Source organism: Auxenochlorella protothecoides (assembly GCF_000733215.1).
Source record: "Auxenochlorella protothecoides strain 0710 unplaced genomic scaffold scaffold101, whole genome shotgun sequence".
NCBI classification, from domain to species: domain Eukaryota; kingdom Viridiplantae; phylum Chlorophyta; class Trebouxiophyceae; order Chlorellales; family Chlorellaceae; genus Auxenochlorella; species Auxenochlorella protothecoides.
In genome coordinates, this window is record NW_011934437.1 from 128,532 (window position 1) to 156,367 (window position 27,836).

The 27,836-nt window shown below is 59.9% G+C and overlaps 8 protein-coding genes across 8 annotated transcripts; 5 read left to right on the forward strand and 3 right to left on the reverse strand.

Annotated features, from left to right (window-relative positions):
- Nucleotides 1-1,105: 1,105 nt before the first annotated feature.
- F751_0304 (hypothetical protein) lies at nt 1,106-1,291 on the forward strand (the record flags this gene model as incomplete). Its single annotated transcript, XM_011403295.1, has 1 exon — nt 1,106-1,291. One exon carries the CDS (start codon nt 1,106-1,108, stop codon nt 1,289-1,291), a length of 186 nt encoding a protein of 61 aa, XP_011401597.1.
- Nucleotides 1,292-2,792: 1,501 nt separating this feature from the next.
- On the forward strand, nt 2,793-6,841 carry F751_0305 (hypothetical protein; the record flags this gene model as incomplete). The annotated part of the gene is made up of 6 exons (XM_011403296.1): nt 2,793-2,860; nt 3,391-3,861; nt 5,632-5,715; nt 5,864-5,958; nt 6,165-6,643; nt 6,755-6,841. 6 exons carry the CDS (start codon nt 2,793-2,795, stop codon nt 6,839-6,841), a joined length of 1,284 nt encoding a protein of 427 aa, XP_011401598.1.
- A 241-nt stretch (nt 6,842-7,082) lies between these two features.
- Nucleotides 7,083-9,337, reverse strand: F751_0306 (Cytosolic Fe-S cluster assembly factor NARFL; the record flags this gene model as incomplete). The annotated part of the gene is made up of 7 exons (XM_011403297.1): nt 7,083-7,318; nt 7,558-7,707; nt 7,935-7,992; nt 8,125-8,234; nt 8,382-8,640; nt 8,746-9,111; nt 9,221-9,337. The coding sequence occupies 7 exons, from the start codon at nt 9,335-9,337 to the stop codon at nt 7,083-7,085; spliced, it is 1,296 nt and encodes a 431-aa protein (XP_011401599.1).
- A 1,777-nt stretch (nt 9,338-11,114) lies between these two features.
- Nucleotides 11,115-12,450, forward strand: F751_0307 (hypothetical protein; the record flags this gene model as incomplete). The annotated part of the gene is made up of 3 exons (XM_011403298.1): nt 11,115-11,176; nt 11,316-11,853; nt 12,103-12,450. 3 exons carry the CDS (start codon nt 11,115-11,117, stop codon nt 12,448-12,450), a joined length of 948 nt encoding a protein of 315 aa, XP_011401600.1.
- Nucleotides 12,451-14,385: 1,935 nt separating this feature from the next.
- On the forward strand, nt 14,386-16,403 carry F751_0308 (hypothetical protein; the record flags this gene model as incomplete). The annotated part of the gene is made up of 5 exons (XM_011403299.1): nt 14,386-14,589; nt 14,747-15,416; nt 15,725-15,797; nt 15,927-16,026; nt 16,236-16,403. The coding sequence occupies 5 exons, from the start codon at nt 14,386-14,388 to the stop codon at nt 16,401-16,403; spliced, it is 1,215 nt and encodes a 404-aa protein (XP_011401601.1).
- A 965-nt stretch (nt 16,404-17,368) lies between these two features.
- F751_0309 (Cyprosin) lies at nt 17,369-20,816 on the reverse strand (the record flags this gene model as incomplete). The annotated part of the gene is made up of 11 exons (XM_011403300.1): nt 17,369-17,530; nt 17,730-17,824; nt 18,060-18,153; nt 18,390-18,707; nt 18,969-19,028; nt 19,152-19,221; nt 19,350-19,426; nt 19,589-19,699; nt 19,955-20,122; nt 20,312-20,473; nt 20,679-20,816. 11 exons carry the CDS (start codon nt 20,814-20,816, stop codon nt 17,369-17,371), a joined length of 1,455 nt encoding a protein of 484 aa, XP_011401602.1.
- Nucleotides 20,817-21,463: 647 nt separating this feature from the next.
- F751_0310 (PsbP domain-containing protein 3, chloroplastic) lies at nt 21,464-22,344 on the forward strand (the record flags this gene model as incomplete). Its single annotated transcript, XM_011403301.1, has 3 exons — nt 21,464-21,585; nt 21,732-21,823; nt 22,022-22,344. The coding sequence occupies 3 exons, from the start codon at nt 21,464-21,466 to the stop codon at nt 22,342-22,344; spliced, it is 537 nt and encodes a 178-aa protein (XP_011401603.1).
- A 955-nt stretch (nt 22,345-23,299) lies between these two features.
- Nucleotides 23,300-27,742, reverse strand: F751_0311 (hypothetical protein; the record flags this gene model as incomplete). Its single annotated transcript, XM_011403302.1, has 9 exons — nt 23,300-23,399; nt 23,635-23,782; nt 24,112-24,283; nt 24,618-24,740; nt 25,011-25,141; nt 26,510-26,729; nt 27,223-27,285; nt 27,426-27,611; nt 27,740-27,742. The coding sequence occupies 9 exons, from the start codon at nt 27,740-27,742 to the stop codon at nt 23,300-23,302; spliced, it is 1,146 nt and encodes a 381-aa protein (XP_011401604.1).
- Between the last annotated feature and the right edge of the window lie 94 nt (nt 27,743-27,836).

Genomic DNA, 27,836 nt, shown 5'->3' on the forward strand with positions numbered 1-27,836 from the left:
AGCTGTGCGATGCCTATCAAAACTGATGATGGACGTTCAAGTGCGAGTAACACGTCCAATCTATTTGAATTTGAGGCGTAATGTCGCACGCTATCTCTGAGAAAAAGTCATGAACCTCGTCCATCCGGACATTTTGCTCCGGATACCTCGAACCTTGCCATGGTTGTGAGAACCTTGAGGGAATGTCCCACAAGGTTCCTACCCCTTGGCAGATTGCATCATGCACATTCGGCTAAGCGCCTCATCTACACTCCCAAAAGTCGCGTTGTTTTGAGCACCAACGGTGAAAAAAGCGTCTCCTCGAAGGCATCCAAGTATGAAGTGTTCCGTCGTGATAACGCTCTTAGCGAGCCTCGCTGTCAGCCATGCCAGCGTCGGCACAAGGTAGCGTCTTCATGGGGAGACTTAGGAGTTGCTATCCAATTATATAGACCACTGAAACCCATACGGTGACAGAAGCTGGGCGCGAATGACGTTTGCAAACACACCCGCTCCCCGCCATTTCTCAATCCATGTGTCTCTGCTCCCGATGCCTTGCTCCATCCCCTCTTCTCCTATACACTCGCGTCCAGGAAGCTCTTAGCCACAGCAGGGGCTGTATCCTCCGCACAAGGGAGTGGCGCTGGCGGGGCGGATTCCAAGAGCGAAATTCTCGGTGAGTGATTGATCTCTCGAGCCGGGTATGTTGCCTGCATGGCACGACTGTGGGCCTCGAGCCGGCCTGGCTATCGCACAGCAAAGGGGGCACTGGGACTCCATCCCGGGCATTTATACAATATCAGGGCTGGATATCTCTGAAAGAATGTCTTTGTCCCTTGGTTCCCTTGACACATTCCGCACATCTCCGTTGTCCCAATTCCCATAGTGATTGCACCATATGTTGTTGGCGAGGCTGGTGCCGCCACTGGTGGTGCCTACGTGAACAATGGTCAAGCACGCACCCAGGCCATTTCTTCTCAGACCAAGGCAGACCTAGCATCCCTCATCTCCTCCACTGGAAAGGGCACTGGCCTGAACGCCACCTCCAACTCTACAGTTGCATCGTTCTTCTTGGATACAAATACAACTGGCAGCCAGGGTGGAACTGTGGCTGGTGGAACATCTGATGGAGACGAAATCTCTACCACAGGCCTTGCCAGCACCTTTGGTATGGCCCTTGGCCTTGGACAGTCGGCCGTCCTGTTCACCAATGCCACTGCCTCCTCGGACGTGGAGGGTCCTGCTAACGCTACAGCAGGAGGGTCTGTGTACATCAGAAGATCCGATGCAGGCGCGACATATGGCTTCGTGACGTCCAAGGCCCCTGGTAACCTGGCAGAAGGGAATGCGACCGCTGCTGGCAATAATACCCTGGTGGTGCTCTCCTCGGATGCTGTGGGCAAGGCGAGTGAGTCTGATGAATCCACCGAATCGCCCTCACCCATCCTGGTCCCCGCCTCTGAGTCCTCCCCTGGTCCCTCCCCATCCCCCACCCCTTCCCCAAGCCCTGCTCCCTCCCCATCCCCCACCCCTTCCCCCAAGCCCTGCTCCCTCCCCCTCCCCGGCCCCGCCCATTACCCCACCCCCGACCGCTGGCCGCTGATTGGGAAGGGCTTGCAATGGGAGGGACTCCCTGCTGCTCATCCCAAGTGAAGCTCATATAAATCTTTCCACCATCATGAGCTGAAGGATTCTGCTGCCGGAAACCCAGACGGCACGACCCTTGCCATGTGTCATGTACTTCACTGTAATTCGAGCACTGGGATAGTTGTGGACTCTTAGAGCGGTTACCAGACATTAGACACAGGACTTTGGTAGACCCTCAGGGGTTGATCTGAACATAACCAGAGTCAGCATTTGGATGGCTCTTCACCCTGTGTCCCGACTTGGTCCAGGGGGTGGAGTCACTGCAGGGTGCAAGGACAGGGGCCGCCCAGCTATGTAAACACACCCTTCTCATGAATGACCGCCAACCTGACCAAGTGCCTCACTGCACGTACATACCCCTCATCACCCATACAGGAGACGAGTAATTACGTGGTGGGGCGGGGAGGTGTTCCAGGGAGGGGAGTGCCAAATCCTGTGCCAGCACTCGGTATCCATGCGACGTGGTCGATGCGCCACAGTACGGTAACCTCAAGAGAGGAAATTTGCATCATGTGCTCTTCAACCTGTTCAGTTTCGGCCTCATCCACTGACAAACCTTACCTCTTAGTTTGGGCACGTCGCGCTCACACTGGAACCTTCCCTGTCGGACCTGAGCATTTCCGAAGCATGCCGGTGCACCCCAATGTTAGCGGCTTTGCAAGATCATCGCACAGAAGAGTTCTAAGTCCAACAACTATTATTTGTTGCCCCTTTGTGGGGAACGTAATCTCTCATCCCCTGCTGCGATGGGATTTGTCCACGCGTCCTCATGAAGCAGTCGACTGCTGGCGCAGCGGTGGATCCGCCCATCCCATGTCCAGGTTGGCCGTCCAAGAAGTTGTCGGTCCTGGTCTCGCAAGCTCAGGCATGCCGCTTGCATGGTGTAATGACGAACACACTGGTGTAACCTCTACATTCTGTGGCAATGCGGCGTGATATCGCACGCTCTCCTTGAAGTGAGTCCCTGATCCTTCTTGATCCGTACATCTGTCCGGAGGCCTCGATCCATCCCGAGATTGTGAGAACCTGAAGGGAATGTCCTATGTTCCTTCCCCCTTGGGATTTGCATCATATACACTTGGGAATATGTCTCATCCACAAACCCACCTGTTAATTTCTTTTAACAATCAAGGGAGAGGAAGGAGTCTCCTTCAAGACTCTCGAGTATGAAGGGTTCCGTCGTCATCGTGCTCCTGGCGAGCCTTGCCGTCAGCCATGCCAGCATCGGCCCAAGGTGCCCGTCTACATTGGGGAATTCAACGCCTTGGAAATCCATTATATGTGCTCGGAGATCCTGTGGCTCACCCAGGCCCTGCTCGGTTGACGTTTGCGAAGCCCGCCGTTGCCGCGCGGTCACTGACACCCGCATCGTCGCTTGTGGTCCCCTGACCCATCTCACCCCCCCACCTGCACACACAAGCAGGAAGCTGATGGCTACAGCAGGAGCTGTGGCATCTGCGCAAGGAAGCGGTTTTGGCACAGCTGAATCCGAGAGCGACTCGTTCTGTGAGTGGGTGGTGGATTTGGCCAGGGGAGGGTAGCCTGTCTGCCCCGTCGGTGTGCTTCCGGCCGGCCGGCAGCATCGACACTCCGCGAGTGCCTGGCCGATCTGCACATCGAATATCTCTGGAGTTTCCCTTCTGAACGTGCATCAGCTCCAACTCGTGAACTCGAAGTCCCGACATTCCAGTGTCCTGTCACCTGATCCTCCCAAACACGACCCCCTTGCGGCGCAGCTGCCTCCCCGGCGATTCCCGGAGCCAGCACAGCTTCGGGCGAAGCCACCGTGGAGTTCGGGCAGGCGCGCACCCAGGCCATCTCTTCCGCCCTTGGCACCCTTATCTCATCCACCGGCAAGGGGACTGGTTTGAACGCCACCTCCAACTCCACGGTTGTCTCCATCAGTATTTCTCCATCTGCCAGCAGCGCGGGTGTCACCTCGGCAGGGGGAAGCTCGGACGGGGAGGAGATCTCCGCCACGGGTCTTGCCAGCACATTTGGCCTGGCACTAGGCGTCGGCCAGTCTGCCGTCCTCTTCACAAATGCCACCGCCTCCTCTGATGTGGAGGGCCCCGTCAACGCCACTGCAGGGGGCCTTGTCACGATCTACAACTCCACCTCTGGCGAGACAATTGGCTTCGTGAGGTCTGAGGCCCCAAACAACCTGGCCGAGGGGAATGCCACAGCCACCGGCAACAACACCCTGGTGGTCTTGTCCTCGGATGCCGTTGGCAGGTCGGGTGGGTCTGAGCCATCCACGGAGTCGCCCTCCATCTTGCTCCCCGCCCCGGAGTCCTCCCCTGGCCCCTCCCCCTCCCCCGGTCCTTCCCCCAGCCCTGCCCCCTCCCCATCTCCTGAGCCGTCGCCGTCGCCGTCGCCGTCGCCGTCGCCGTCGCCGTCGCCGTCGCCTGCTGGCCCATGAGGCCAGCCTGATACTCAAGGTCTGGTGGTGCTCGTGCCTCATGCATTACATGTCAATGGAGTGTTCAAGTGCTCCTGGTGGTTGCATGCCCCTTCCCCATTCCAGATTGTCACGCTTTCACCATTCATCCCCACCGACCCATTAGTCGAGGGAAGAATTCATGATTGTTAGGACTTAAACACGGGCTGTGCTGCACTGACTGAGCATAGTCCTATGTAACAACCAGCTCCATCATACCAAGCAAGATGGGAAAACACAGACCCAAACAGTTGTCAGCAAATTTGTGCGGTGAGGTGGCATTACTGGTCAACGACTCACATCAACCAGCCAGTATGCTGTCATGAACACCAGGGCACACGGGTCACAGCTAGGATCCAGTTTTCGTTTTGGGCTGCAAATGATTCCTGATTCTATTGGTAATCGATTGAAGGATAGAGACAGCATACCAATCTGTGGCGCCACTCCCTCCCTGCTCTTTTCAAATGTGCTGCACATTGACCTTGAGCCATGCATAGGGCACCCACACCTCAGTCCGGACATTGCTTGAAACCCAGCTTTTACGTTCCAAAGTGCTGTCGAGCCAGGCGATTTGGTGTGTTTGGTTTTCTTTTCTTTAGACGCAATCCCAAACAGCCAAGCCAGCGAGACGGATGAGAACTGCCATGGTCAGGCACGGTCTACCATTGCAATGTTGGGGCAGAATTCGGGGAATGCATCCCTTCTGTACCCGTCACGGGTCCTCGATAACCATTCCTGTGCCGACGGGATCTGAAGAGGACCCCTGCACCCATCTCTGGCAACGTTCATACAGATTTCAGGACTCTTGTAGCTCTGAAAAGGCCAGCATTCGACACTGACCGACAATATCAAACATACTGAGGCTATCATGAGGTCTAAGAAGGCCAATCAGGCGGTGGCATTATCCATCGCCGGGGAAACTGCAGGTGCTTTTCTGTTCATGCGCATGCTCCTGACAGATTACCCATCTGACATCCGCACGCAGCGGCGTCTCCGTGCGGCGCCTTGGACACCCTACCGAGACTCGCATTCCACATTGGACCTGGCGTCAGATGATGTTGGGCGCCTAGGCGCCTAGAGGATGGATTGCAATGCGTTGTTTACCTTCCGGACGATATCATTGATCCATGCGAGGGCTCGCGAACTTCATGCGCCCGGATATGGCGCAGAAACAATACCGAGGACCAATCCCGCCTCTCTGCAAGACGATGCTTCAGCCTCCATGCCTTGGTGTGCAGAATTGGGGTGGGCGTTCCTACGGGGTTGAGTCAAAGATCGCCGATCTAGACATACGTCAGCTCGGATTTTCCAAGGTGCGATCAAAGTCTGACTTCGCGGTGGATCCCAACCATTTCTCGACTCAATTCTCGGAGGGGCCTGGACGTGTCATGCCGGACCGGAGGGGGGGGATCGTGCATCCCGATGAAGCCAGCCATGGGCTGAAGCCAAGGTAGAGCTCAAGAAAAACCCACCCATAATTATAAATTACCGTCCTGAAGGATTCATTGGTGTCCACTTCCTACATCAATCAGTAACCCGGTCCGCCCCAGTCTTTCACCCGGCAGCCGGTCCCCCGCCATGGTCAGGATCTCCACCGTCGTCGTGCTGCTGGCATGCGTGGCTGCTGCGCAAGCCAGCCTAGGAACCAGGTAGGTCATGTAATGACTGGACACCTAGTTTGAGAGCTTGCGCGGTGTGCTACAGGTTGAGTTACAGGGTTCCCACAGGACCACTCAGCGAGTTCCTTCGGCCCTCCCCAGAGCCTCACCACAACCTCGCATCCCTCTCGACGAGCAGGAAACTGAAGCAGTCCACGGGATCGAGCTCATTTGACGCCCTTGAGCGTGGCTCCGCAACCTCGGGGACCATCTCTGCCACCGACAAGTTCACCGGTGGGTGGGAGATCCCTGCCCGGCCCTGGCGCGAGGGTACATCCTCGGATGCAAGGCTGTGTCGCGCCATGGCCCGGATGTCCCATTCCCTCCCAGCTCTACGACAGGATTTGGGGTCTCAAACGCCGAGTGGCTCGATCCCTCACCATCCTCAACACCCTCTTGCAATACCCAACGCTTCCCCCACCCCACCCCCACGCACACAGGCACCACCATCTCCACCCAGGCGCAGGGCGCCCAGGCCGACCTCGGCGCGGCCGCCTCCAGGGCCAACTCTGTGGCCACCACGGGCCCCTACAAGGCCAACGCCACCTCTGCCACCGCGGCCAGCGGCTTCCTGGCGGGAGCCGGGGCGGGCACCACCGCCATCACCACCCCCTTCTCCGCCCTGGCCGCTGCCCTCGGCTACGGTCGGGCCGTCGGCAACGGCACCATCGACGGCGACGTGGCCACCAACCAGCGGGCCGAGTCCACCGGACCCGGCGGCTCCCTCGCCCTTGTCGTCCAGGGGGCCAACGCCAACGTCGACGACGGCCTCGCCCAGGTTGGGGGCGGAGCCACCGCGACTGTGGTTCGCCAGGTCGCCTCCGCCGAGGGCACCACCAATGCCACTACCACACCCTTCCACAACAGCACCGCCCTCGGCAGCGCCGACGCCGTGACGGCCGTGGACACCGCCAATGGCGTCCTTGCCTCCCCCAGCCCCTCCCCCAGCCCCTCTCCCAGCCCCTCCCCCAGCCCCTCTCCCTCCCCCCAGCCCCTCTCCCTCAATTCCACCTCCCTAAGTCATCCGCAGGATGCCAAGTGCCTGCCCTTCATGCCAGTATTGCTGATCCCTCTGGATGTTCTCCAGCCACAGCTCCTCATGCTGTCTCCCCGGTGAACCCCACCCCACACATATGTAACTACGCCCCACTCTTGGCAACTTGTTCAGCATGCACAGGCGGGTGCACTTCTTCAGGGCAGGGGATTGGATGCAAATAGGATGACACACAGTCACAGCAGCATGGCGGAGGTGGATGATGGCCCTCCCATTCCGCAATGCATGTTTGTTCAGCACAATGGACATTGGCAGTACAAGCACCCGTCATGTCCAACCTATCGTCCTCTCAAAGGTCCACCAGTCACCAATCCTTCAGGACGCTGGCCGCCGACTTCTCTCGGTGGTGGTACTGGGTGTGCAGCAGGCGGGCGGCAGACCCGGGGTCTAGCTGGGGCCCAGCCAGCATGTCGCTGTCCCCCAGGGCGCCCGGGGTCAGGTCCCCTCGCCAGGCGTGGTAACCCTCCTCCATCGCCTGGATCAGTTGTGCCGGTGTCTGGCCGGGGGAGGGGCGGAGCTGCCCGCCTCCGTTCAGACACCCTTTGAAGGGGAGAGGGAGAGGCAGGGCGTGGGTGTGATGAGGGATGCAGCATCGGCGTGGGAGGTGCTTGAGCAATCAATGCACCGCTGCCTGGTCCAGTCACGGCAATGTGGCCCTCTGTCCAGTGTAAAACCTGGTGCACAACCCCGGTGTGGCAGGGCAGTACGTCGCAGAGGGCACAGCAGGGAGCCTTTGGCCCCATTTCACCCCCACGCGGAGCTGAGCCCCCCCGCCCCACCAGACGGGCAGGCCATGACCTCGACGTAGTCGTAGGGGCACTTGCCCAGGCGCAGGCGTCGCATGAGGCCCTGGATGTTCCGGAACCCGTAGATGGCTGCAGCACGGAACACTGTCTTGCTCGCCACATCCAGCGACGTCTCCTGGATGTCTGCATACAGACAGGTGTGTGCAAGTAGAAGGAGGGTATGGGGCTCCAGGCTGGGTCCTTGCACATCGCTCGCCGTGGTGCAGCGGTGCTCGGTTGACACATGCGCTGGGCAGTCCATTCCCTCCCATTCGCAAGGGGAAAGACATTCACAAACAGTGCTTCAGCTTAGACCCCGTGCTCACAGGAACCTGAGCAAACACCCCACCCCGCCCTGCCGCCCAGCTCACCTGGGTTCCGCCCGGCCTGCGTGACCAGCGTGCCCTCTTCCAGCTCTACGCCATGCAGCTCTGAGGCCACGCCACGGAGCACGGCTTCCATGTAGCTTCCTGACCCGGCGTGGACGGCCCCCACCCACCCCGCCCGGCCGACAAGCCCCCGCCCGGGCGAGGCCGGGCGGGGCACGGTGTCCAGCCCGACCTCCTCCCCGGGCAGGGGTGAGTCCAGGCGCAGGCCTCGCTCCTGCAGCAGGGCCGCCACCTCCGCCGTGGCCAGCACACAGTCCGTCTCCGCGACGCGCCGGCTGGACCCTGCGATGGAGAAGGGCAGGAAAGAAGGGGGGGAAAGGAGTTGGTTGTTATGGCATACCGTCCCTGGTTTGGTGTGGCCTTTGCTCCCAAAAAGCACAGCCGTCTGTCTGTCCAGCACAGCACCCCAACCCCCTACCACACCCTCACCCTCAATGCCGAGGGTGAAATCCTCGCGGCTGGCCTCCAGCTTTTTGTCGAAGCAGGGCATGATGGAGCAGTGGAAGACGTCCTCAGGCGCCACCCCCTCCCCCGCCGCCCAGCTACCCTTGATCAGGCTGGCCGTGACTGCCTGCGCGCTCTTGGTGCGGGAGAGGAAGGGCAGGACCCAGGCGCCGTGCGTCTTCTCCGCGTAGCACACCCAGCCGGGGCAGGTGGAGGCCAGCACGGGGAGGCGCGGCGCCGCACTCTCTTCTCCCGCACGGGGCGACCGCGCCGCGGCGCGCAGCCGCCCCACCGCCTCGGCGGCGGCGTCTGCCAGCGCTAGGTCCCGTGCCGGCGCCGTGCTGAAGACGGCGTGGGCGCCCAGCGCGCGGAGCGCCGCGGCCAGGCGCGACTGCGTCAGCGCAGGGGCCTGGCCGGCCGCCACGGCCAGCGACACCACGGACTGGGGGGAGAGGGATATGGCGACGCGCAGGTGCCCCCCTGCCCTGGCCTCCTCCAGCTTGCCCAGCAGCTGCGCCGTGCTCTGGGCCTGGAGCAGGACCGTCTCGGCGCTGGTGATGCACCCGCTGCAGGCCAGGCAGTCGTTCAGCGAGATGGTGACTGGGGAGGGTGGTGGATGGGCGCCGAGGGTCGCCACTGGCGCCGCGGCCTGTGCCCCTGCGTCTTTTTGTAAAGCGCCCGCAGTCCGGGGCCGCTGCACCTGCACCATGCCGGACTGCATGCGGTCATGGAGGGCATGTCAGTAGATGCGGGTGTGCATGGCCGGACGGTAGCTGAGACAGGGGCTCCATGCATGCTCGAACTGGGATGGTAGGCCCACTCACCTCATCGAGGTCAGACGTGAGTATGGCCTCTTTCGTTCCTCCAATGCTCACGACGCAGTCCTGGGATGGATTTATAAAGTCGCTGATGTCGCTGATCTTCACCGCTCCAGAAAACATTGCCCAGAGCCCGTGGGGGCTCGCAGCCCGGAACTGTGTTAGCGACCGCCAGGCACGTCGACTATATTTGCGACGGTAGCATCGGGAGGTGGGAGATTCAAGTGAAGATCGAGACGTGGTCGTGATCTACTAATAATTCAAGGACCCTGGGAGACCAGGCCATGCTGTATCGGTCGGTCTGGTGACCTGGTGCCTACTATCCTTCCGGAGTCTGGCGGCTTTTAACCTATCGGCGCCCAAGGTGGACACACATGAGTAACTTAGAGGCTGGTCTTCACGAGACTGCTTTCCCTACAAACAGTGCGTACCTGATGAACTTATTGTTACGCAGAATACAACTCTGCAGCGCAAGGGTGTAGCTGCAAGCACTAGACAGACTGCAGGCATTCAACTGAGGAATCATGCAACTTCCATAAGTCGCACCATCCCTCAGGCCACCTGTGCAGCCTCCTTCGCCTTCTTCTTCTTCTTGTGCTTCTTATCCTTCTTGGTTTCGTCTTGTCCTGCCTCGACAACATCGGACTTTGCGGCCTTCTTCTTGCTGGCAGGGGTTGGCTCCCCGCCGTCCTCCTTCCGTTTCTTCTTCTTGTGAAGCTGCACAGGGTCCTCACTTGCCGCACAGGATTCCCGGTCTGCAGTGCTGACTTTTCGTATGGTCATGATCCGTGTCACAGGCCGAGCTTTGCCGTCTACTGAAGCCGGGGGAACGAAGATGTGCCGGGCGCTGTTGTTCTCTGCTTCTAGGACGAACGATGCGCCTGGGAGACATGACCAAGAAACGAAGGGTGACACGTCAATGCAACTTCCTGCATGTTGTGACAACGGTGCAGCTGGTATGGACATGCACATCACGCCCTTCGATGTCAGCCTCCACGATTCTGCACATGGTCTTTTCGCACGGAACTTGCCGTCACTGCTGGTCGTTGCTTCCAGTCCCTCTTGCCGTTGTTGATTCACCCTCCACTTCAGCTCGGCATCCAGAGAGAACTGCAAGATGGGGAGGATTGGGCGTCATGCCTCTTCTCTCTGTGAGAGGATAATCCTGTGCCAGAGGTTGAATTTAGGCTTACGTCCTCCCTCAGACAACCATCCGCCTTACATCATTGGGAGTCTGAATCAGCCAAATCTCTTTTCCATGGCCGTCACCTATCAACTCTGCCATGTCTATTGTATCGGTGGCCGGAGCATATGTGGGGTCGGGCTGGTACCTGTTGACAGAGTGGGTATCGGGGTGCATAGCTGTGGTGACCGAAATTGCACAAACAAAGCCACAGACCGTCCATCCGCTATGAGTCGAGTACTCACCCTTTCACGAGTTGCCTGTTTTCGACCGCCATGCCACTCGCTGTCGGGGTGCCACAGAGACCTGCCGTGCTCCCACCGTGCGCACAAACACAGAAGCCAAGGAAAGTCGCTGACGAGGTGGCACCCAACCAGCACGCTGTGGGTGCAGGATATAGAAAGTTTTCGGTCACTTTTGAGTGGTACTCCACAGTCTGCGGGCGCCCCAGAGTGCATCTAGGTTCCCACCACTCGCGAGCGGCGAAGTTTGCGCGCCGGCGCGCGGACACGACGATTTGGTCATCGTCGCATGACGCTCACATTTCCAACTCACCAGGGTGGCTCGAAGATCCACATGTTCGCAGCATTGTCTAGTCGTACCTAATCATTCTTCAGTTTGCGGCTTCAAGATCCTGGTTGTGGTTTTTCTGGAGGCAAGCTCCCCTGTGCAAGGAAGCCAAGCTTGACTTACCTCTAGAAAGCTCCGCTCCACACCATGACCGCGCCGGCCGACAAGCTGACCGAAGAGATCGCCGAGCAGGTCGACGATCGCACGGGGTGAGTAGGTGCAGTTGTCGGTTGCGGGGTTCCTGCCCGCGTGGGTGGCTGTCGTGTTTCCTGACCCTGCATGGCCACTCTTCCCCGCCATCACCCTTCCTGCCACCACTACATCGCCTGCTCCTCACCACAATGATAGGATCCACATTACATCCGGGCCCCGAAAGGAGGTCGAGGATGCGCCCGCCGACATATGGTACTTCGCCTTTGGCTCCAATCTGGCTGACTCGGTCCTGCGCGGTCGCCGCAGCTACTCCCCCGCCGAGACGGTGGGGGCCCGGCTGCCGGGGTACCGCCTGGCCTTCACGCTGCAGGCCCTGCCCTACCGCGAGCCCGCCATGGCCAGCGTGGAGCGCATCCCCACAGAATCGCCCCCGGTGAGCAATGGTGCGGCGCACGCCGCGGACGCGGCCGGAGCCCGGAGGCGAGGGCCCGCCGGCGCGGAGCCGTGGAGCCAGGGCCCGGAGAAGGGCGGCGCAGAGGACAGGCAGGAGGTGCACGGCGCGCTGTACAGACTGACGCAGGGGCAGTGGGACTACATCTGTGAGACGGAGGGGGCAGCCGGCAGCAAGCAGAGCGATTACGAGATCCTGGAGGTGGAGGCGGAGGCGTACGACGGCCGCAGGATCGAGGCCCGCACCCTCACCACCTCCGAGCGGGCGCTGCGCTTCAGGAATGTGAGTGAAATGGAAGTTCACGGGGCCAGGAATTCGTGCCAGAAGGTGGCAAGGAGGAGGGGGGTCCCTTTGAGTCTTGAGGATGGCACATGATGAATGATGGCTGTTATGCATACACCATCCTTGCCCAGCGCAGTCTCCCTGCTTGCTGGGCAAGGTACGTCGGTCCGCAGATCGCACATTCTTCATGCTGATGGGTTCTCCAACTGTCGGTGCCTCACGCAGCAATCTCCCCACCAACCGCCACAGGGCCGGAAGCTGCTGCCCAGCAAGCGCTACCTCACCATCATCCGCACCGGTGCCGCTGAGCGGGGCCTGCACGCCGAGTACCTGGCCTACCTCGACTCCCTGCAGCACTACCAGGCGCGCACCCTGGGCCAGAAGGTCATGGGGACCCTCTTCCTCGGCATCCTCTTCTCCTTCTTCGGGCTCTTTGCGGCGGTGAAGCTGAAGCGGAGGATCATGGGTGAGGTCCCTGGCGTCAGCAAGAAGGATGCGGGGCCAAGGCTGCTGCCCCAGCTCTTCCACGCCCTCGCCAAAGCTTCTTGGGCACTCCATGACATCCTCGAACCGGTCATGGGATCTGGTGCTTGTTAGCCGCAGGACGTGCGAGTGATTGCGTGGCAGGACGATTGGAATCGGCGTCATGCCTGTGCGGTATTTACTGCAGCACTGCAATCTGTACCTACATCTCAGATTGCCCAAAGCACCCCTCTCAATCTGTACCAAAGGCGGCCTGAGAGCCTTCGTCACCGTCCTCTTGTGAATTTTGTCTCTGGTATTGATTGGTACAGTTTCTCTACCATGATTGGTGGTCATCACCCAAGCTGTCATGGCCACTGTAGACTTTGTCACCTGCAGTGCCTTGGACATACTGCCATTTCTCAGGGATGTCTGCTGAACTTTTTTGTAGGCCCTTCCTCTCCCTCTCTGTGCTTGACCCGCTCATACATAGCAAATAGGAGATCAGGATCACCCGGATCTGGTGCCTCTAAAAGTAGTCAGGCTAGCTTGCTGTCTGCTCACCCTTCCTTTCAACCGTTTGGATTCGACATTACCCCACACGCGTTGCTTCCCCCTCTGGTTGACTGTACACCATTGCACAGAAAGTGCTTCCAGCTTCTCTGGCAGAAAATGCCCTAACCTGCTTAAGCAGCCCTTTTCCCGCTCTACGCTCAGACTATCAGGCACAAGTCTTGCAACATCAAGTCTGCTCGAACACACAGGCATCGAATGGAGCACTGATCAGGCAAATTGTAAAGACATCAGGCTGCCTTGCTGGTGTTGCTTTGCTGATCCGAATCGCGCCTCCCCCTGTTAATCCACCTGGGGCAGGATCGCCCCTGTGCAAGCCATAGATACGGACGCACTGACAAATCTTAGATATTTCTACACAATTACATCGGCAGCAATCCTCTCTGTCTCTCCCACTTTCCGGCCCTGACCTCAGCCCCATCATGAGCGCGCAGGGTCGTCCTCGTTCTTGGCCGCAGATATTGGGCCTCCTGGGCCGCACCGGGGTGCGAATTTACGCCAGTGTGCGACTAGACACGGTTCTCACAGCCCTGGTTGCGTCGTTCATGCCCCCGAGCCTCAAGGCAAGGCTCGTGCAGCAGGTCCTGAGGGTGCTCCTGGCCGAGAGGGTGGCCGTGTCATGGAGGAGGAAGGCGCGCCAGCTGCAGGTGCGACACCGTCTAATGAGGCATGTAGAGGGGATGTCAGGGCCTCATTGGGCAAAGCAGATTGTGAGGGCGGTGCAGCCATCGTTTGGGGCACTTTGGCATGGTGGACGGGCAGTGACCCGCTGCCGACGTCCTGCTCACCCTCAAACTTCCCCACATTCCTATCGTAGTAATCCCACCTGCACCACCTCCCATGCCCCAATTTTCAGGACGAAGCCGCAGCCAGTCGGCCCCCTGCCTTTGCCCAACCAGCCTCCCGGGGCACGAACACAGGGCTTTCCAGGCAAGCGGTGGTGGGCCCTGCCTCCCGGAGCGCCGCCCCACCTTCCAATGGACAGTCGGTGGCCGTGCCCCCACCTCCGCAGCCGAAGGGACTCACTCCCCTGCCCGCAAAGAAGGGACCCCGCCCCTCGACGTCTAGTGCATCCCAGTTGACGAGCACCCTCGCCTCAGGGACGGTACTTGCATCACAAGAGGGATGACAAGGACCTGGCGATTTTGTTGCTTGCTGTTGCTGAAAGCTTGCTACTTTGACTTTTGGGTGTATGAGTTGTCCAGGCGTGTGGACAAAGTGGGTTTGAGGGTCGCACTTCAGGCAGTTTATGCAGCAAGTCGCAGTCAAAACGCGATGCTCCAGGAGAAGAAATGTCCCAGCTTCACATCGCCTTCCCGAGCGCAATCTACACCAGTTCCCATGAAAGCTGTCAATTATTTCCTTCAGGAACCATGCGTCCGATCTTCCAGGCGACAGCGCCAGATGCCCTACAAGTAATCCAAGTCACACCACAAGCCAACCCGCTCTCAGTCGCGGGCGTTTCTTTGAACTGCTCGCTTGCACTCATTTGAGAGCATGGCTGCCCTCGCTGCTCCAACCCCTGCCCTCTCCCGCGGCTGTCAGTACCCACTTCCCTGCGCACGCCCTCTCCATCCTCCATTCAGCGGCATCGCGGGGACAAGAACCCTCCGCCCTGCCTCCCGAGGCTCTCGCTCTCGCGTAGCGGCCGCACCGGGTCCCCCTCCTCCTACCCCCCCCGCCTCCGACTCCCTGATCAAGGTACCATGTCCTCGTGTAGTCCAGCTTTTATGTTTTTCAAATGGGAGTTTGTGCGTTTTCTTGAATGACAGGTGTGAGACCCCGCGGCCGCCATCCGGCCTGTCACGTCCCAAATCATCCCCCCCTGAGATCCTCCCCCCGTGAGATCCTCCCTCAGGCGACGGGCGTGCCCCTGGTGGACGAGTTCTGCAACCTCCCCTCCGTCAGTGAGGCCCTGATCCAGGGCGTGCAGATCCTGGTGGTCACCACCGTGGCCTGCTTCCTGGCGGGCATCGCGCTGGCTGGGCGAGGACGAGGACGGCGCGGCGCACCGCTTTCCCACGCTGCGCGCCGCGCTGCGCTCCGTCACCCGCCCCGCCGCCCGCCTGCTGCCCGCCTGGTGGCTCCTCCACTCCCTCACCACGGTCTCCGCGCTGGGCCAGGTGGCTGGCAGCCGGCGCTGGGCCGAGCTCAACCGCCTGACCTGGGGCAACGGCGCCCCCGCCCTGGCCCTCCTCCGCTTCACCTCCCAGTTCTTCCAGGACCTCACCCAGATGGTGGTCATCGTGGGCGTGGCCTGGGCGGTGACCATCTTCAAGGACCGCGTGGTGACCTGGGTCCAGGGCCTCATCCGCGGCGACCCGGGGCAGGACAGCGCGCTGTGCCGCCTCATCCGCCCCGCGTCGACGCTCCTGGGCTGGGGCATCTACGGCGCGGCCGCCTTTGCCACGCTCCAGAACTTTGGGGTCAACATCCAGCCCCTGCTGGCCTCCGTGGGAGCCAGCTCTGTCATCATCGGCCTGGCCGCGCAGAGCACCCTGAAGAACTTCACGGGCGCCATAATGCTGGTGAGGGAGGGGTTGGGGTGGAGGGGTCGTTGAAAGAGGGATTACGATTATGGAGAAGGGTGATCATAATGTGGAGGGAAGCTGAAGAACGTCAGGGCTCTGGGAGGAGTGGTGTGAGATGGCTCTGGTGCCTGCAGGCCGGAGTTCACGCTGGGCTGTGCCATCCTCAAGCCTTGGCCTGGAGAAAGTCACCTGTTTGGCTTGTGCACATACAGCTCGGCCCCTCTGTCACCTGCCCAGCTGCCGGATCACATTGCGCCCACCTTCACCACACCCATCCTCCCCCTCCTCCACCTGTTCACCTGCAGTACACCTCCCAGCCCTTCACTGCTGGGGACAAGGTCCAGCTGCTCACTACGGGTGGCGGGAAGGTCATCGAGGGTGAGTGCCTTGCATGGGAATCCAGACATCACTGCTGGGCGAGGAGCCATCTGGCTTGGCGAACCATAGCCGAGCCTGTTGATCGTGCTCACCCTTTTCCTCTCTTCTTCCCCATCCCCATCTGCACAGGGGTGGTGCAGTCCATCGAGCCGAGCCGGACGGTGATTCGGGTGGAGGATGGCAGCCCCGTCTACATCGCCAATGCCGACATCCTCAACTACCTTGTCAAGTGAGGGGTTGCAGATAGATCATGATGTGGCTGTTTTGAGGAGGCCCAGCGTATTGGAAGGGATTGAACACTGTCAAGTGCGCCAACTACTCTCTCATTTGTGGACCTGGGAAATGCCCTTATGCAAGATCATATGCGATGCAAGATCCACCCTGGTGGCGCAAATGGCCGAGCACCTCACTCTACGACGTGCGCTTGCCACTTTGCAGGAATCTGAGCCGGTCCAACCACCCAGTGTCCAAGGGTGGCGTGCTGGTGTGAAGTGGACAGAATTCTATGTTTCTGACCGCGATGCATGCTCAGCATGGACGCCACACTCCCCACTCAAGCTTGTCCCTGCCTTTGATAACGTGGTGCATTACACGTTGTTACGTTGATACCGCCTGACTGTACAACATGACTAGCGTCCAGGAATTCGTCTTGACATGTACTGAGATGAACGGAGGATCTGCACTGTAGTGAGGACACATCCCGCGCGCTCAGCATGGCACAAGAGCCAGTTCGACTGCAGAAGATTACACGCAACTCGCTGCAGATACAATGGCGGACTTAAAGCAAAGACATATATAGAAAATCCTGGAAGTGCCTCAGACGATGTAGGTTGCATCGCGCTTGCGTCTCAACCTCGGAAGCAGCATTCTCTCCACACATCCCCTCGAGGAAAGGCATCCCAAGCATGTCGTTCGCCAGGACATTTCATCGTCAAAGACCGCTGCACTTCATGATAGCCGCGCTGTAAGTCTTGGCATGAGGTAACTCTCCTTGTGCCCGCTGCACTGTTGCAAACCGGCAACGAGGACCGCTGTCCATCATGGGACTGCTAACTCGAGGTCTCGTTCTTGTGCTGACTGGAACCTTGCAAACATCACTCTGCAGTGTGGGTATTGCCAGCGGCTACTACATTTTTGAGCAGCCATTGCGAGAGGAATATCTACGACAACAACGCCTTGGCCACCCGCCTCCTGGTCGCGAAGCCAGTCTCGCCAGTCCCCCCGCCGCGACGCCCTCCTCCACCCCACAATGAGAGATCGGGAATGAACTTTTGCTTGAAGACACACGACATGTTGATGCAGTAGTCACTCCCTGAATATGTAATGCAAAGGGTAAGCCCTGCCTGTGCTCCCTCCCACACAGTGTTGCCCTGATTCTGAATGTTACACATCGCAAGCATGCATGGTACAGGAGGAGGCTCACGGCAGCAAGCCCGAAACAGAGTGCAGCAACCTGCACTGCACTCAGGGAGGAGCTTCAGGTCTGCTTGGCAGCACTCGTGCCAATAAAGAAGGGAACCGCGTGCCCGACGGCCAACCTCAACTCCTTGCGGCCCTCAAACATAGTCGGCTCAGGCAGCCTCCGCAAAGCCAACCCTCTCGTTCCCATAATCAAAAACAGTGTGGTAGGGACCCAGGAACACATCTCCCAGGATCCAGAGGGGGCCCAGGGGAGGGGGAATTTCCAGGCCCATGAAACCAGAGATGCACTGCTCCTGGCCCATGGCGCCGACCTGGAGAGAGAGGAGGAAAGCGGGGCGCGGAGATTGTCTCGCGAGTTGGTGCACGCCAGGCTGTGGGACCACAAGCGCACTTTGAAAAGACATTAAAAATGCTTCAGGGTTTGTCGCGTCAACTCAAACCAACGCATGGCATCATGCTTGATCTTACGATCCAAATGATCCAAATCATTCTCAAGTCCGACCCTCGCACCTTGAGGATGTACTGCTCCGGAGTGAGCACAAACTCCTTGCCGGAGATGGTCAGCGTGACGGCGGGCATGGTGTGCAGCTTGGCGCAGTCCACCACTGCGGGGAGGAGATCGAAGAAAGGGTGCACAAGGTTACAGCGATTACTGACAGGGGGTGGTGCTTGTACACTGCCGTCAGAGACTCCTGGTTTCACAGCTCCAGCAGCAAGAACATGCCGCTGTCCCAAACAATCACTCTCCTCTCGTACACCACCAGCTCTGGACACAAACCCCACGATCCTGGCACAACCAGAAACTTCTTCTAGACAAGAGCACACCCCGGGTCGACTCACATGACTCCCCGCCGCTGCCCAGGGACAGTGACTCGCAGGCGGTGTCCAGGCTGTCCACGATCTCGGCGGCGGTCTCGTTGTTGGCCAGCGCCACCTGCGATGGATGCAGGGAGAGCAGTGGGGGCCGGCAGTGTGGACATGATAGAAGATTGTGCGCCTGGTGATGCAAAGAGTTTACTGCGTAGCCTGCCTGCCCCACACATCCAGCACGCCACTTGCACGAGACGGTCGTGCTCCAGCCATCCTTCCGCTTGGTCCCCTCCTGCCCCAAAGCAGGAAACAACCCATTCGCCTCCTCCCACCCAGTACCAGGCTGCCAGCACCACCCACCTTGGCGTACTGCACCACAAACTGGCACATCTGGCAGGCATCGCCGTTGCTGGGCATGCCCCAGCTCCCGACAGTGCTCGACTGCGCGGCGTGGCCGGGGGCGTAGGTCTCCAGCAGCCGGCGGTAGGCCGCCGTCTGGTGGGCGCCGGCGCTGCGCTTGACGTCGGTGGCCACGCCTGCGGACGAGGAGTCGCAGAGGCCCACGGTCGCGCAGACGGCTCCGGGGGGCATGGTGTTGATGATCTTGATCATCTCGGGGACGTAGTCGTGCACCATCTGCTGGCACTGCTGCACCAGCACAGGCTTCGCGCCGATGGCCTGAGGGGAGGAAAGGGGGAAAGGGGGGCAGGGTGTTAGGGACGGGGATTGGGTGATGCGGTAGGGAGCAAGGTTGCTTTACGGTAGCCTTGGGGAGGCAGATCGGCCCCGGCCTGAGATGGAGCTGTAAGGGAGCCGGAACTTCACTCCATGTCCTCCCAACCACATGCCAAATCCTGGCACATAGAGTAAACAATCAAGGCAAGGCCCAGCCAGCCGCCTCGCCTTGTTGATGCTGTCGATGGCTAGGGGGGGGCCCACCATGAGGGAGGTCCCTGTGTCAGCGATGGCCTGGCAGCCGTCCTCGCAAGAACCCTTGCCCTGCCAAGGGAGGTGGGGAGAGGGTCCTTGGCTCAGAGCCTCCAGGGAATCCACTGCCTGCTGAGGGGATCACACGCTGGGGGGCGCTGGCATCACCCTGCAAGCACCCTTAAAGCATCTCACCAGGGCGACGCCCTCGACCTCCAGACTATCCAGCTTGAACTGCCAGAAGCCGCGGCGCGTGATGGGCGCCCTGCAGGTAGGGAACCCAGGGGGGGTGGGGGTTAACCCTGGAGAGTGTGCAGCGGAGCCTCAGCACACAATTCATTACACAAAGGGTACCCCGTCCCTGCACGCAAGTGGCCCAACCTCGCCCCTCACCAGACGTGCTCCCCCTTGTAGTGGTCCTTATTGACACCGCCCAGCACCAGCTCGCCGCCGGCCTCGCCGTCCTCGACCTGGAGCGCGGGGGGGTCAACAAGGGTGTGTGCGACAACTCGCAGCGCTGCCATTCTATGGTGTCCTGTCATGCTGCAAAAGGGACTGCGCTCGGACCCCAACCCCACACTTCCATGGCCAGGCCCCACACATTCCAAGACCTCAGCAGACCACCTCAGCACCTTGCGATTGAGCCAGAAGGAGAAGACAGGCTCGTCGAGCAGCTTCTGCTTCAGGGCTTGCTGGAAGGGGGGTGGCACCTTGTTGACGGCAATCTCGGGGAAACCCAGTCCCTGTCAGGAGGGGTACATGGGGTGGGGACGGAGAAGGCGGCATTGGAAGGCAAAGCACAGGGAGGGAACCGAGGGTGAACCGCTCACAGCTTCTTGATCACAGGATGAGCAGGCTGTGACATTCACATTGGGTGCTGATCTATACATGGCCCACAAGTCAGGTACATTTACCTGCTATCCAGACACACAAACAGCATGTCAGAGCCACCCGCCTCCATCAAGCTCCCCCCCACTATGAGCCCCTGCAGGCCTCACCAGGATGCCATCAAACTGTGCCGCGATGAAAGCCAGGGCAGGCTCATTCACGGCCTCGGCAAAGATCTGGTCCTCGATCTTGAGGTCTCCCAGGGTCAAAACATCGTTGGAAAGGAAGCCAGTGAGGGCGCCTGAGCCGTACTGGATGGCAAAGTCACGCCCGTCCTCCTGGGAGAGACAATGTTGAGGTAAGGTGAGAGATAGGGCTGTAATCATAGGATCGGTGGGCCCTCACGCAGAAGTGGAGCCTCTACACTGCTGCCAGGGAATCGCATGAAGGCAGCAGTAAAGTGGCCTGTTGTATACATCCTCCATGGTCAGGGCTGCCATCAAAACAACACCCCACCACTCAAGTACCAGGTAGGTGGAGGAGGCCTCAGCATTGTACTGTGAGTGCAGGTAGCAGGCAATGGAGAAGTAGCTGCACTTAGAGGAGGGAATCCACAGGTTGCTGCTCCCAGTGTCAAACACAACTTGGAAGGGCTGAGGGGGGGTGCCCAGCCCGATCTCGCCATAATACTGAAGAGGGGTGGGGAGGAGGCAGGCTTTTGAGGCCGCAATGGTGACTGATGGGATAAGGGGTCTTCGGGGTCCTGCTTCCACTGGAAGCATGGACGCATCGGTTGGGCCACGACCCCTCTCACAGCCGATGCAACCATCATGTTGCCTTCCAATGCTACCTCCAGGCACACTATCTGTAATATCCCCCAACTCTCGTTGTCACCTGTGCATCCATGAAATTTGTGATGGGGACCATGCCCTCCCCGCCGTTGTCCTGGGTGGTCAGCAGCTGCGACTTGTTGGAGTGGATGGTCTGGCGAACGCTATGGTCCATGGGCAGCTTCCGCAGCCTCACGGTCATGGGTGCGGCATAAATCGTGACGGTGAAAGACAGGATGGCGACTGCCAAAACCAGCCTCGTAGACACCATTGCGGAATGGGTCCCCAGCGGGACGGGTCGACTGATCACTGCGAGATATGCGGGCGATTCAGCTTGGCCTCGATGTCGTGAGGTGTTGGTTAAAACAATAATCTGGTCAAATTGACCAGCAAGATGTGCTATGTGCTACTCGCACTCGAGAATCTCCCTCGGAAGGTGGACCTCCCACGTGCGCTCATAGCATGGACTCGCGAGGGATCACCCGGATTCACTACTGAACCATATCATGCATGAATGACCTTCCATACTCATATATTTTCACCATGCGCACTCATGCAGTGTTTGCTCAGCCTTCAGTAGGCTCGCATGGGACCGTGCGGCCTACATGGAGCCCACGCTCACAGCGACTTGGAATGCGAGGACGAGGCTCGATCCGAGCTCGCGCAGGAAGCAGCTGCCAGGAGGGGGAAGCGGCACGATGGACTCGACGCAGCCTGATGTACATCCTACCCGGCATGGCTGGGCTGGCAGGGCTGCCATCCTTTGCAGCAGACTTTGAAGGGGGTGATGCCATCTCATCGGCCACCCTGGGGAAAACTGCGTCAGGCACACCCGACCCTCAGCAGTACATGGATGAGCCTGATGGGTTTGCCATTACCCTGCCTCCTGGGTGGCAGCAGCGGGTGGGCCAGCTGGCTGGAGTCAACAACCGCCTCAGCAACTCTGCCGGCTTGAAGCGCGCCATAAGTTGGTGAGTGGCTGGACTGGCTGCACAGGTGTTTGTGACCGGGAGGCGGAGGTTGCCGAGGCGTGTTTCCTGGCTCCTCTCACATCCACTCTATGCTGCTTGCATGGATGTATTGTGTGACGATCACTTCCCACCCTGTGCACGGGCAGGCACCCCGATGGAAACCTGAACGTGAATGTCTCCGTGACTGTGTCGCCGCTGGCAGCCGACTTCACCTCCATCACTTCCTTTGGGCGGCCAGGTGAGACCTGTTCCCTGGGGTAGCATTGCTTGGGAATGGAGATCGTGTGGAGAAGGCTGCTGACTGTGTTGCCGGGTGCTGCCTGTCTCAGATCACTTCCGGGCACGGGGGATGCCATGCTGCATGTCACACATAAAACCTTTCCCCTACCACCCGAAAAGCGTGCACCCTGCTGCTCCTACCACACCCGCCCCCCAGAGGAGTTTGGGCAGGCGCTGGTCAACCAGATGGACCGCAGCTTCCTCACGCGCGCCGGCGCCCTGGGCAGGGGCGCCAGCAGGCGCGAGCAGACCGCCCAGCTGGTGTCGGCGCGCCAGGCCGGCCCGTCCTACCTCGTCAGCTACACCGTGTCCCCCGTCGATCTTGCGCCCCGCGCCGTGACGTCTGTCGTGACCCCGGGCAGCCACAAGCGCCGCAGTCGGCTGTACACGCTCAACCTCTCCGCCCCGGCGGAGGAGAGGGAGCGCTGGGAGCCCGTCTTCTCTGGCGTGCTCCAGTCGTTCTCGGTGCCCCGGGCCTGATGATTTTGTCCCAGGAACGCGCTCTGATGTGTGGCCATGATGCGCAACGATTCAACCCCCACCACCTTCTTCCACGTCGTCATGCTGGGGCCTTGCTGCGATGCTGCCTGCGGCGTGCCAGGTACTGACTTATACGCCTATTCTTTATGATCGATGTAACACCAAAAAAGAGGTGCACTGGCTTGGCGGGCAGGCCCCCGTCTGCCAGTCAGACGAGGGGCGCCACAGGGAAATACACTTGGGGATGTGCTCAGGCAAGACTGTTCCTGGAGATCTAGGGAGAAAATCACGTGGCATGCAGAGCGTGATGAGCATTGCATGTCGGGGGCCTTCAGAGGCAGAAGCATTGGAGGTGAAAGCTTGGGGTGACAGGGGAACGGCAATCCTCCTTCCTGATATTGCCGCAGTCTTGTGACGGGAGTGCAAACGGACACACCCTGATCATCTATACTCTAGAGCCGGGCCACGTCCTCCGCCCAGCCTGGTCAGCCTGGCAACCACTCGGGCGGTAGCCAGCCGGCAGCCCCAGGGCGGGGCGGGTCTAGCGGCCTAAACGCGGCGTGGCCTGCCAGCGAGTCAGACAACGGCGCAAGGGCCGGGCTGCCTCGTCGCGGATTCGGCAGGGGCGGCGGCGGTGGCGGCATGTTGCAGGACGCTTGGTACCGGGGGTCCGAGGGACCCGGCGACCCCGTCCCCTGGCGTCGGCGGGGGCCTGACCGGGGAGGGTGCCCATTGCGCTGCGCGTCGCGCCGCCCGTACGGCGCCTGCTGGTGCGCCGCGCGAAAGGCAGGGCCTGCCGCCGCTGGGGGCCGCTGCGCAGGGGGAGCGGCGCGGTCGTCCCCGATGGGGAAGAAGGGGATCGCCGGCACCAGGAGCGGGGCGGCACCCGCGCCAGGGCACCAGATGGGGAAGGGGGCCGGGGCGTGCCCCACCAAGCCACACGGCCCCGGCCCCATCAGGCCGGGGTGAGGGTAGGCCCATGGAATGGGCTGCTGACCTCCGTGCCCACGAGGCCATGCTTGGGAGAGCCGAACAGCTGGCGGGGCACCGGCGCCCTGGTTGGGGTTATGGGCAGGGGACACATTGGGTGGGGTGGTTGAATGAGCCTGCTGGGCTTTTCCGTGGTCGGGCGGCGGTGCATCTACTGCGTAGTCCATTCCCACAGACAAAAGGGGCCCCTGCAAGATATGGCAGGTCAGGGCGAGGCACGGCGTCCCCCCTGCGTCCTCAGCGTCCTGCCATGCTGTCCCCCCTCCGAGCCCCAACCCCCAGCAGCACAAACCCACTCACATGTCTGAGGGCTTGGGCGTCAAGGAAGCTTTGGACCCAGGATCGGATGCGGAGTCGGGCGTCGGCCCGCTGTCTCTCGAGGGCCCCGATGCGCTGGGCTCCTCCTTCCAGGTGTTCTCGCCCTGGTGGCTGTCCTGCACCCCATGTGCTGCTGCCGGGGTTGGCAGCCCGGGTTGGGGCTGTGTAGGGGGGGGTATTGCTGGCTGAGAGTCTGCTGGGAGGCAACCTATGGACAGGGAAGTGTGCAGGAACAAGAGCGGGATGTCCCAGGGCGAGCGATCTCATCCACCTATGCCGGTGCAAAACTGCACGAGGGCGTGCAAGCACATGCATGGAGTATGAGACTGAGACTGCTGGCCGACACGGGCATGGCGCCCATTCCGTGTGTCCCTCAGGAGCGCACAGGGTCGTGGCCCAGTCCCAGACACGGCGCAAGTATTCAGCCCTCCCCGCCCACCCACCCACTCCTCACCCCACCCACGCCTGCAGCCTCAACGAGGTCATAGCAGGTGTGCGGCCCATCATGCTGGTTCAGCAGCGCCACCAGCTCCGGCAGGCGATCCACTGCGTCCACTGACAGCATGCCGTTGATCGTCATGACGTCCCACCAGGCACGTGCAGCCGACAGGCGCCACATGGTGGCAGCCATCTGGGGGAAGGGAGGAAGGAGTGGTTTGGCGGAAGGGGTGGAAGGTGGACAGTAGACTGAGATGACATCTGCTGCATGTTCCGGGCTGAGGCCCCAAACCCTTACAGGGTGCCACAAGATGAAACATAGCAAATTGGTTGGACAGAGACTAGGGTTACGACGCCAAGTTCGTCCCCAAGAGAATCGGCCAGTACAGACCTCGTCCCAAATCAAGCATGGGCTGCCAACATGAGCCACACGCACGAAACGGCAATCTCTGCAAGGCCACTCCCGTAGAACTGCCACTGAGAATCCTGATCAGACAGCCCAACCTTGCGGATGCATGCAGACTCACGTCGTGAACTGTGATGGTACGCCCCAGGGAATGCAGCGAGCTGATCAGCTCGGCAAGTTCCTCCTTGCCACAGTCATCAGACTGGAGACAGTTGGTGTTGCTCACGGTGCCGGCCAGGACGAACTGCGGTGTATCCTGCACTTGTCGGGGGTCATAGAGACTTGACAGAGCATGTGTGGGAGGAGCACATACAAGTCCCAAAGCAGTAAGTCTCCACACATTGCATGCTCAAAGGCAGTGATACATCACATTTCCATGTCCATCAATAGTTGATCGCAGATGAGGAAGTGGCGCTGCACGTTGGTTGTCAGGATACCCCTCAAGCCACCCATTGCTCATCTTCCTCCAGTGGCCCAAGGGTACAGCTTCTGTAACCGCTCCTTCCACACTCACATTGAGGACGAGCACTATCTTCCCTCTGGCATCAAACGTCACTTCATCCACGATGCGCAGGCGGTAGCGGCCATGGTCCAGGACACGCACAAGGGCGCCGCTCAGGACCTGTCCGAACGCATGTGGGGCACCTGCAAGGGTGAGCGTGTGGACCAGGGGTGAGAGGCATGGTCAATATTGGCAAAAGAACTAAACAAGATGGTGGAGGCCACATGCTCGACAAAGGCATGGGTGAGTACTCTGACAAGAAAACTGATGCGTTGTGAAGAAAGGTAGAGAACAGATACTTGAAGTGCGTACATCAGCGAGGTGTCGGTACATACTCAATTGCATTGCCAATACACTTCTGAAAACAATGGCTTTGTTGGTCTGGTAGAAGGTACGCTTGACCACACAAGGACTCAGTTTCAATCGGCGGAATATGCGCCCCAAACCCCTCCTTCACACGCAGCCGCTCCCCAACCATGCCCAAGACCTCCCTGTGCACAGAAGCTCCTCCACGATGGCCAAGGGCAGGATGGCATCCCGCCCCGCAAAGATGATGGAGAGGTTGCTGACCGACAGTGCAGCCTCACACAAGTGGTGCTTGGGCCCTGCAGCCTGGTCTGGTGTGGACGCCTGACCACCTGATGGTGGTGGAAGTTGGGACCAGGTTATCAAAGCTTGGCATATGGCTTCTTGCACGAGATGTAGACGTCACAAGGCATCAGCTGCTTCATTCTTGTGTACTGCCAAGGCTGGACACAGAAGACACTGTGCAAATTGGGCAAGATCCAAACTCATCCGTCCCACACCTTGCTGCAAGGGTGCAATGCTTTTGCCCTGCACGTCCAAAAGCTGTGCGGATGGCAAGGTCGTAGGTGCCACAGGATCTGGCGGCGGCGTTGCTGCACGCTGCACGTCCTCCCTATTGCTGTTGCGTGCAGGTTGAAGGGCCATTCAACCGATAGACAACATAGAGCGTACTGGAATGCCTTTTCCATTCAATGTCGCCTTCTTCCAGGCCATACACCTCCCCAACCTGAATGCCAACCTGGGCCTGGGTGCTTCAGCTAACACACGGCAAAGCCATAGAGCACCCCAGCATCCCCCCATCCCAAGCCACAAGCCTTACTCTGTGTGGGTGTTGGGCCGCTGCATGACCTCAGGGAACTTGCCATGCTGAGGACGAGGGTAGAGAGGCTGGGGCGCTGCCACTACGGGGTCGAGGTGACGAGGTGGCGAGACAGCTCTACGCTCCACAGAGTGTCCCCACCGTGGCTCCTGGCGATTCTGCAGATCTTGATTGTTCAGGGTACCTGTGCATGCGGTTGGAGGTGCAGGGATGAACGCTCAGTCAGCAGTTGGGTGTTTAATCAACCTGATCAGGACAGTCAGTCGTTGACTGCATCGTGGGTCAGGAAGACAGGTGTTCCTGATTGGTGTCCAAGAGGGCTTAGCTTTGAGTCTCCCCGTCTTGTGCTCACTCCGTTTCGATTAAGCAAGAGTCATCCACTCACGGGGCATCAGGCTGAGACGTGAGCGCTGCTCGTACGCCGGGAGCCTGTCAGCCTTGCTCCTCCACTCCAGGTTTTCCTGGTCGTCCTGGTGAGCAGGCCTTCTGGGCTGCGACATGTCGCTCACGTCCATGACCATGGGAGGCTTGCGAGTGTTGGGGCAGTAGGCATTCCCTGAGCGGTCAGAGGCAAGATACCTCGATTTGGGCGTGGGTAGTCGTCTCTGCACAAGGTAGCATGGACCAGATCAGGGTGTGTGCGTGCAGGAGATTGGTGGCTTTCTGGTGGATGTACGCCGTCCCCATACAGGCAGCAAAGCAATCCCCACTGCATGGCAATGGGGAATGGTAGCCATCCATCTAGAGGCGAGGCCATCACTGAGAGCACAGGTGCACACCCTGGGCTATTTGATCTGGGAGCATATTCAACCACCCACCCACCCACCCACCTCCTCGATCTCATCATGAGTTGGCTCCCCCGCCAGGGCCGGCTTGATCTCCATGGCCTGCCCACGCAAGACACGTCCCTGTGGGTGGACAGGTGAGTGGAGAGTTGGCCCGCTGTGTAGCAAATGGACGTGGACCTCCTTGCAAGAAGGATTCACATCGTCAGACTTCGTGCGCAGGGATTGCATGCTGTGGAGGGGACTACATATCCAACCACACTGAAGACATCCGTATTAAATCTTCCAGCAGGCGATGCTAACCCGGGCTCACCTGGAGTGCACTCTGCGCAGCATCAGCCTGGTCTTGCGTTTCGAACAAGGCGAAGCCAAAACGCTGCAAGAGGGGGAAGGGGCGTTGGGAGTGGGTTGGGTGTATACATGTATTATTAGGACATGGGCGCATGGAGGTGTCACTGACTGTGAGGATGCTCTTCCTCATGCCCCTGACCCCCAACACCCGCCATGCGCTCTCACCCTGGACTGTCCCTTCTTGCCGAGCGCCACCTTGGCATACTGGGGCTTGAACGGTGCAAACAAGGGCCTGAGGTCACTGTCCGTCACGCACTTGGCCAGGTTGAAGAGGAAGAGTTTGCAAGGCTGCTCGGCTGGGGGCGGAGACACCCGGCGCAGATGGTGCCCATTGGGACGGTGGTAGTAGGCCTGGAGGGGATTGATCGGGTCCGAAATCTCGTAGGGTTCATTAATGGACGGGTAGATCAGGCATGGGTGCGCGGGAAGGGCAGCTCATGACATTTTCCGTGCGTTGTTACCCCACCGTACGACCTCACCATGCCGAGGAGAAACGGGGTCTTGGCACCTCGTCCAGGATGGAATGGGGCCGATGAGCACCAAATTAGACTTCCTGCAAGCGTAGGCCCATATGGA